This window comes from Vespa velutina, chromosome 25, assembly GCF_912470025.1.
Source record: "Vespa velutina chromosome 25, iVesVel2.1, whole genome shotgun sequence".
NCBI classification, from domain to species: Eukaryota; Metazoa; Arthropoda; class Insecta; order Hymenoptera; family Vespidae; genus Vespa; species Vespa velutina.
In genome coordinates this window covers 1,339,144-1,349,143 of record NC_062212.1, presented here as the reverse complement: position 1 = coordinate 1,349,143, position 10,000 = coordinate 1,339,144, and the positions used below count along the sequence as shown (strand labels likewise).

The window sequence follows — 10,000 nt, the reverse complement described above, 5'->3', positions numbered from 1 at the left end:
AGGCGAGTGGCGGGTGGCGAGGGGAGGGGGAGGGCGAAGAAAAGAAAAGAAAAGAAAAAACAATGTTTATATATTACTTAAGATAGATGTCACTCTTTTGGATAAAATTTATAATTATATATTGCATACGATAATCATATAAACAATAGAATTTTCTTATTTTTTCTTTTTCTTTTTCTTCTTCTCTTTCTTTTTTTTCTCCTCGATATCAGCTTGTATTTGACGTGTCTCATGTCTGATCGGTGGTCTTCTTTCAGGACCTTTAGGTGTTCTCATTTCCAATTGCAAATCTGATTTCTCACCGGCACCGACAAGTCCTTTCTTACCAATTCTCAAAATAAAAACGTCATGTTCAGGATCAGACGGACAGTCTGGTCCAGTTGCATCGCTTTCTGGTGAGACTGTTACGGTTGGTTGCTTTTTAACTTCACCATCCAAAAGACCAGAAACTTTGAGAACAACGGCTTTGCCACAAGCTTGAACAGGACCACGACTTGTTTGAATTGGTCCACCCGGTTTACTTATATCAGTACAAAGATCTTTTTTTGGTGTATCTTGTAATACACTAGGTGGATAAGAAGCTGGTTTAAAAGCTTCCAAGGAACATGAACTTTTAGGATCATTTAAATCATCTTTTACTCTGGCACCAGTTGAACGACCACAAGGTAAACAAGCATGTTCCTCCAATACACATGCACGACAAGGAATATCAATGATTGATTCCTCACAGATATTTTCATTATCTACAACTTTACATTTATAAGCCAAAGATTTTTCATTCAATTCTTCACCTTTAAATATATAATCAGATTCATTATTTATACATTCTGGTGTCTCAAATTCTGTAATAATTGTTTCACCAAATGCGGACATTCTTACATTGAGAAAAACTTTCCCTACTTGTTTCTCATTCATTATCAAAGGTACAGAATCCTCAAATGTTTTAGGTGGTGGTACTTTTCTATGCCAGCATTGTAACAATTCTTTTCTTAAAGCAGCAAATTGTTTGGTCAATTCGAATTCTCCAATGCCGATTAAAATATCTGGTTTAATACCCTCCGGCATTCTTTTTCTTATCGTCATTTTAACATTTAATTCCAATAACTTGTCTCTTGTCGTTTCAAGATCCATCGCAAACATAATTGATTTACCAGAATAAAAATATTCAACGTCGTCCGCTATACCAGCTTGTGGGACGAATAAAAAATCAACAGGCGTTATCTCGATTTTATCATCTTCGGTGAAATGTAAAAATTCTAAACCAACGCTGGTAGGTACGAAAAACATTTGATTCAATTTCGCCAATCTCTCGCCGGTTATTCGATGAATAAAAAATTCTAACAGAAAGAGATATTGCTCTTTGTAATCGTCAGCTATTTCTTCTCTTATACCGAAGATCGATGGCGGTGATTTATTCGTAATCATCTCCAATTTTTTCATCTTATTATTTTTCCTACCGTTTTTTCTTTGTTTCTTCAAATTTTTCTCTCTCATGAGGATAATTATTTTCTTGTATATTTTATATATTAATATTTATATAATTATGAATAGAAATCTTTTCTTTTACTCGGAATTAGATTTAGAATCGATCGTTCATACAATCATAATAGATATCGTATCATTTATAGATACTTCTTTCTAATGTTTATTTTTATTTATTTATTTATTTATTTATTTTTTTTTTTAGGTTAGATCGATCGAATAAGCATGAAGTTGATGTATATAAAAAAAAATTATCTGATCCATATATATATATATATATATATAGTTTTTAGTGTTTATGTAAAAGCGAGTATAAGGAAGTGAGGTTATGTTTTGGAATATTTTCAATAAATTATATCAAGTAAAGTATTTTAATCGAAAAACATTTCAAGTGTGCCACCATGTTTATGGTATTCCAATTTTTTTTTTATCTATTAATATTAAAACATCTAATATTTTTATTTATTAATTACAATGAAAATATTTATTTTTTTAAATCTTTTTTCTTTCTTTATTGAAATTTCATAAAAAAAGAAAGAACTTCAAACAATTTTAATAAATATTCTTTAAATAAATATCTTCGCATATTCATTAATGAATAATTAAAAAAAAAAAAAAGAAAGAAAAAAAATCGATTAACGAAGGAAAAAAAAAGAATATTCAAACATTTCTTGAAATTAAATAAAATCAAAAATATTATCGATAAATTTAATTTTTTAATTATTCTTTTTTTTCCTTTCTTCCTTTTTATTTTCTTTTATCTCATTATTATTATTATTATTTTTTTTTTTTTTTTTAAGTATCCCGAACCTCCCCCAATTGACTATGTTTTCGAGGACGTCTCATTAACGTTTTTATCCGATGGCATTTTTTTACACGGCGAGCCAGGACCGTCGCATAAATGTATGGGGAAACAACTTCGTCCCATAAAAAGAAAAATCAGTAAGTTAGCGATTGAAAATAGAACGAGCCAATTAAATCAAAATAGAAACGTTTGTCTCGCATCAATGAGAAAAAGAAAGAAAGAAAGAGAGAGAGAGAGAGAGACTGTACATATCATGTCTGCCTTTGTGAGAGAAGGAGAGACTGTACATATCGTGTCTGCTTATGTGAGAGAGAGAGAGAGGTTCACTACGGTCGATCGCATTTAAACAGCCATCGTCTATCTCTATATAGTGCAATCGAATTAAGCTGATTGGATTAATAAAGGTCCCACGTGATTGTTCACAGCCGACCCCGTGGCGCCACCTACTGAACTCGATTCTCGTACACTTAACGCGTTTGCAGAAAAGGAGGGATCTTGGTACGCCCAGTTGAAAGATGCTTTCCTTATTCACAAATTTTCATCTTTTATTAAACGATTGAAATATTCCAATCAAGATGATAATATAGGTATGTAAGTATATATATATATATATGTATGTATGTATATATATATATATATAATTGTTATCTATATGTTATTAAGAGATTGAGGTTGATTATATTTTTATGTATAAGAACTGGAATTATCAGAAATAATTGAATATTGAAAGTTCGATAATATTGACATGCTATCGGTGATAGATAAGTGGTTCTTAGAGATAATCTGGCGTCATTGATAAAGTAGTTCTTTCCTTTTTATTTATTTATTGATTTTTTTTTTCTTTTCTTTTGATATTGAACTATTCCAATATAGATATTTTCTATATTTATTATATAGCTATATTTTAATATATATATATATATATATATATCTTTTTAGATTTTTTATTTAAATAAAAATTGATAGTATATTGTGTCATTAAATAATATTGTATTGTATTGTTTTTTTTTTTTTTTAATACTATACTATTGTTTAGCATAACTTTTTATTAATATTATATTATTATTTAATATATTTTAATAATATAACATTAATATTAAATTTATTGGGTATACATAATAGTATAACAGTATTTATATAATACTATATAATATATATAGGATGTCTGTTCTAAAAAGTTTCATACATTATATTAACTATAGTTCAGGAGCGTATCAAGATAAACATCCTATATATGAATATTATATTATTTATATAATAAATAATACTATACTTTATATATATATATATATTTATTATATATATACAATTATTGTGTGTAGTAATCTATAATAATTTTTTCATAAATAATAGTATACTTTTTTTTCTATTAAATAAAATTTTAAAACTATTGTGTGTAATTTTGTAATATATGCATATTTTTTTTTCTCTTTTTTTTTTTTTTAGTTTTCTAATAATACTATAATATATATATATCTCAGGATCGTATCAAGTGGATCCAGTGGAATAACTTTTTGGAGCATCCTATATATGATCCTGATTGTGCAATAATGATCATATAACGAATCTCTGATCTTAATAGTCCTCGTCGAATATTAATTGTTCTCGATTAAAAGTAATCGAAATACACACACACACACACACACACACATACACACATACATACATACATATATATAAATAATGAAATGCATAAGCAATTTCGAGCAATTCGAATATTAACCGCACAAACGATATAGACTGATTAGAATTCTAGGGAACTAATTCTTGAAATATCCTAACGACACTAATTTTTTAATGACTCACCAATTTACCGTATCTTTATTCTACAGGTTGTGCCAAAAGTTTTTCGTATGGGTCAAAAATTGATTCAACTTCTTTTTGTTTTTTTTTTTGCGGATTCCCGTTTTTCGAGAATTCGCAATTAAATTTGTGATTCTTGTTTTTTCTTCGAATTAGCCTTGCCGTTTTAAGATCTAAAAAGAAGAGGAAAAAAAGAAAAAGAATAATAAATAGAAAAAAAATTAATCTAAGGAGAAGTTAACGCAGAGTCAATCTAAAGTACTTTTGGTACATCTGAAAACTTTTGTCGCACCCTATATTAACGAAAATATCTCTCAACATTTTTATCGAATTTATCAAATTAATGCAGTCCTATAGATTGTTTCTTTACTTTTTTTTTCTTTTTTTTTTTTTTTTTCTTTATTTATTTATTTTATTTTATTCCATGTCATTTAATTTTTTTCTTTCTTCTTTCAAGGTCCAGTATCACCATTTCCAAGATCAAAGAAATACGAGTATCAATATATTAAGGAGAAACGTTTGGAAAATGTACCAAAGGAAATATTTCTTGATAAATTTCAATGTGGCGCAAAAGAAGGAAAAAAGAAAAATAGAATATTGAAGTATAAATTTTGAATAATTTCTATTTTTTTTTTATTTATTTATTTTTTTATCTTTTTTATTCCCATTATTTGATATATATATATATACTTTTTTTTTCTAATTTAAGTGTTTAAGAAAACAGAAAAAAAGAGGGTAAAGAAAAAGAAATTTTTTGTTTCCCTACATATATATAAATAAATTAATAATAATTAATTATAATAATAATAATAATAATTAATTAGATCCGACGAGGAGCAACCATGTTATATTTTGAAGCCGCCATTTTGGTGGAAAGACAAAGGTGATAAAAAAGAATTGAAACTCCCTGTAGGTTATATCAACGATTATGCATATGATCAAGCGGAATGTACTGTACAAGGATTTGATTATGCCAATCACGAGATTGAGGTTCGATTTTTATGATACAATTTATTGACTTGATTTCTTCTTTTTTCATATTTTTTTTTTTTTTTGTTATGTATTTTTCTTTCTTTTTCTCTTTTTTTTTTTTTTCTTCCCTTAAATACCCTCCATGTTCTTTAACTAATCAATTTATGGATAGAAACAATTTGAAGCGTTTTATGAGAATGATCGCGTGAGAATGATCGCGTTGGTGTATGTAATTAAATATCCGGTGTCGTGTTTTATTATGAACGTTTCTAAAAAGACTTTTTCAATTTGTGAAGATCAAGTTATAACATTTCTTTTTTATTTTTTAAATATTTTTTTTTTTTTTTAATCGAATCTTTAAGGCTTATTTTTTTAAGCGAATTATCAACATTGTCTTTATCGAATTTCTCAAATTTTTTTTTCGATCGGATTCATAGTATTTTTTTTTCTTTTTTATTGAATTTTCAAAAATTTTCTCCTTGTCATTTTCATTGTAATTTTTAATTTTTATTATTATTATTATTATTATTATTATTTACATTATATTTTGCGTATGGATATTTTGATTTTATATATACAGGGTATAACAAATAGTTTGACTTATATTTCAGGAGTGTATCGTGAGGATCCTATGAGAAAAACTTGTTACACTCCTGAAGTATCAAGTCGAATCTTTTGGGAGAAGCATCCTGTGTATATAATTTTGTTTTATATTAAGATTTCTATTTATATATATATTTTTTTTTTAAGTAATCAATATTTTATTTTTTATTAAAAATTCACGATATTATTCATTGGTCTATCTCAATATTTTATTTAGACTGTAAAAAAAGATATCGAGGATATTGCCAACCGTCGAGAAAAGAAACTATTAAAAGTGGAATGCCCAGTAAAATGTTCTATCGAAAAAGATGGTAATTATATTGAAAATATAATATATTAATTTAAATATTAAATATTATATATGAATCCTTTCATTGTCTAGATATACATATATATGGTTTTTCTAAATGTACATACGGTTTTTTTTTTTTTTTTTTTTTTTTAGGTTATACTCCAAAAATATTGGACATCAAAACAGAAATAAGATGGCAGCCACTTTATGAACTAACACAATTTCCAAAAACTTATAAGAAACGTAACGAAGAGTTACGAATGGTTACGAAGCCTTATCTCCATGAATTGAACACATGGTATGCTAAATATTTACCGACGAAACTTCATTTGCCAGTAAAGAGGGAAGGAAAACGACCAATAACGGAATGGCGATTTTCGCACATGTAAATTGTTTTGTTTTACGTGCAAGCACAAACAATAAAAAATATTTACGATTTATTAATGCATAAGCACTCTTAACTTTGACAAGTAATTAGGAAATGAAAGAGAAAAGAAGAAAAAAAATTGTTCCAGGAATTATTCCTTCTTTAATTTTTTTTTTTTTTTCTATAATTTTTATTTTTAATAATTTTAATTAATTCCTATCAAATATTTTTTATGTTATTAATAATTAAATCAAATGAAGATTTAAAGTATGTTAACGATAATTTCTTCCCCTCCCCCCTAAACCCCAGTAAAATACTTTGTTCCAATCTTTTTCGAACACCCTATATATAAATGTTGAATGATCGTATCTTAAAAAAAAAAAAAAAAAAAAAAAAAAAAAAAAAAAAAAACGATCTTGTTCGAAATTTTTTGTTTGAATTAAATATTTTTTTAGGAACACACTATATATGTGTCGAATAACGTATACTTTTTTTTTTTTTTACACGTAGGACACCCTATATAATCTTTTCCTTTTTTTCTTTTTTATCTTTTTCAAAATCGTATTTTAACTTTAAATTAACAAAGAACTTAAACAAATATTATAAATCTCTTTTCTTTATCTATTTATCCATTTATTTATTCATTTTATTTGAAAACATCAAAGTAAACAATCCATTTCCTTATTTTTTTTTTTTTCTTTTTTACACATTACCATGTAAGAAAAGAAAAAAAAAAGAAAGAGAGAGAGAGAGAGAGAGAGAGAGAGAGAGAGAGAGAGAAACGAAAGCAAGAAAGAGAAAAAGTAATTTTTCTGTTTTACATTCGTGCGTATTACATTCTCTTACTCTATTATTATTCGACTTGTGTCACGTCGAGTCAGAAGAGATCCCCGATTATGTATCGATAATCTCGATATTTAATGCGACGACGAATGCGCAAAAACGATGCGCAAAACGATTCAATAGGAGAGAAGAACGCTCTACGATGACACGCTCTATCGGACGCACGTGGTACTATTCTATTACGTGTTGCTACATATATTGCGTCATCCTCTTTAAAAGAAAACATCGCAAGCAATTAACGAGAAAAGAGAGAGATAGAGAGAGAGAGAGAGAGAGAGAGAGAGAGAACATTATTAATAATCCTTTTTTTTAATCGTTAAAACAAAATGTTCATAACGAATTTTTTTCCATTCGTTCGATAAAAAAGAAAATGGTTGCAATTTTTTTTTTATATATATACATATATATATATATATATATATATAAAATAAAGCAAAAAATGGAAAAGGAAAAAAAAAAAGAACATCGAAACAATATTTGTTATTTCGTTAATTAATTCGCACATTGATATAATAATAATTCGAATGTATATGTTGATGACTTTTTCTTTTTCTTTTTTTTTTTCTTTTTTTTATGAAATATCAAATATCCGTTTTAATATAAATGAAATATGTATACGTATATGTATATATATATATATTTTTTTTTCTTTTCCTTTCATTCTACATAACATTAAGTTTTCTTTTTAGTATATACTAATATATCTTCATTGAAGATCGTGTTACGAATATTTGCTGATACTGTGTTGGATACATTCGTGGAATTTGAAAACTAAACGTTGTAATGTAACCCGACGCAATTCAACAAATAAACATAACCTCTTTTTTATCCTATCAATGTTGTTTTTCTTTTATAAGTATTTAAATATTCTCCGTCATTAATATACTTTCCTTTGGATTTTCGAAATCCACGTTAAAGATATTTCTTCTGTTTAATATTTTTTATTTGTTCATTCATTTAAAAAAAAAAAAAAAAAAAAAAAAAAAAAAAGAATAGAAAGAAACAAAAGAAAAAGCTAAATCGTAGGATCCAATTAAATGAAAAAACAAAGGAAAAAGAATATAAATTTTTATACCAATAATGTAAAAAAAAAAAAATATTGCGTCAACAATGTACATTAATGATGTAAAATAAATTATAACGATGTAAAAAATATTCTTTCCTTGACATGAAATACGCACTTCTTATTTTCTTTTTTTTTCCTTCATTCTACAGGGTGTTAAAAAGAAAAAAGAAAAAAAAACTGATACGTACGGTATTTCTCTGAGGGGGAAAAAAAAATATAATAATACAAGTTCAAAGAACTTTCAATTTGTCTTCGATTCAATTGATAAAAAGGAAGAAAAAAATATATACAAGGTGTTTCAAAGAATTCCTTTTTTAAATTATATAAAGTATACCAACAAAAATTTGCAATGGACTGTGACGAATATATATATATATGAATTATACGAATAAATACAAAAAAAAAAAAAAAAAAAAAAAAAGATTTTAGCATGCTCCACAAGTTTTATGCAATCTTATATATAGGGTGTTCCAAAAAAAAAAAAAAAAAAAAAGGAAATATGTAACAGATTACTCAAGAGGAACAATAAACGTAAACAAATATTCCTGGAAGAAAAGAAAACAGGTTTAACAAACTTCAAGTCATTCCTTGCAATTTTATTTGCTAACAATTATTATTCCTATTTTTGTCATATTATTATCATATTTACGTAATAATAATGTACCAGACGCGCGTTTGCATGAATCAACAAAAAAGAAGACTGAAAAAAAAAAAAAAGAAGAAGAAGAATATGTCACCAGACTCTATTATTATCGTCAATGGATTCAATGATCGGTGATTCGTGGAAGATAAAATATGGCGGCGCCTCTGACCATTTAGCTTTGAAGTTAAATTTCGAAGCGAAACCGACCTAGCGCTCTTTTAACGCTTTCAACAATGTGACATAGGCATAGAGTATTTCATCATGCATTATACTTCCCACGTGTCGGTCGGTCTGCTGTCTGTAGTTTTTAATAATGTGTTAGTAAGAACGCAACGTTCCTCGGCCATTGCCATCTCACGAACGATGAAATTCACTTTGTAAAATATAAGTAGAAAACGTCCTACGGACGGAGGTATTATCATTTAAACACATCCCACGAAAATTACTTGCGTCTTCGATGTCATTAAGAGGAAAAAAAAAAAAAAAAATATATATATATATATATACAAATTTGTTTATTTCATTTTTTTTTTTTCGAAACAAATCGCTCTATCTAGAAAACAAAAAGAAATCGAAAAAATGTTAATGAATTTTTTATACTTTCGTTGAACGTTGACATTATATATATATATATATAAGAGAAAAAAAAAGGAAGTGATCGATATCCAAATTAATTCTTTTTTCTCTCGAATGAATTACTAACTGTTTAAAAGAGGAAAAAAGAGAAAAGAAGAAGATCCAAAAAAAAAAAAAATAAATAAAAGGAAAAGAAATAACATAAAGATGAGAAAGAAAATTTTTCTATAATAATAATAAATAAATTGAGAGAGTCAATATGTTTCGCGCCTAAAAATTTAAATGTAAGTGCTCGTTATAAGAACCGAGGCGCCACAAGTGGCCGATCGGTGAAATACATTCGTACAATAATGCGAAATGCTTAGCGTCTGGGAAGAGAAGAAGGAATTGGAGAAGGTGGAAGGAAGGAAAGAAAAAGAGAGGAGAGAGAGAGAGAGAGAGAGAGAGAGAGAGAGAGAGAGAGGGAAAAAGAGTCCAAGAGAGAGAGAATGAGAAGAGAGAGAGATAGTAGAAAAGTAGTAGGGTATTCACTCGGCGGGCTCAGTCGT

At 27.1% G+C, this 10,000-nt stretch overlaps 2 protein-coding genes across 2 annotated transcripts; one reads left to right on the top strand and one right to left on the bottom strand.

Moving 5' to 3' along the window:
* Nucleotides 1-156: 156 nt before the first annotated feature.
* On the bottom strand, nt 157-2,022 carry LOC124957250. The gene has a single exon (XM_047514103.1). The coding sequence runs from the start codon at nt 1,492-1,494 to the stop codon at nt 157-159; it is 1,338 nt and encodes a 445-aa protein (XP_047370059.1). The 5' UTR covers nt 1,495-2,022.
* LOC124957252 lies at nt 1,743-6,581 on the top strand. The gene is made up of 7 exons (XM_047514104.1): nt 1,743-1,892; nt 2,283-2,424; nt 2,713-2,874; nt 4,548-4,692; nt 4,915-5,080; nt 5,883-5,976; nt 6,111-6,581. Exons 1-7 carry the CDS (start codon nt 1,884-1,886, stop codon nt 6,344-6,346), a joined length of 954 nt encoding a protein of 317 aa, XP_047370060.1. The 5' UTR covers nt 1,743-1,883; the 3' UTR covers nt 6,347-6,581.
* The last annotated feature ends 3,419 nt before the right edge of the window (nt 6,582-10,000 follow it).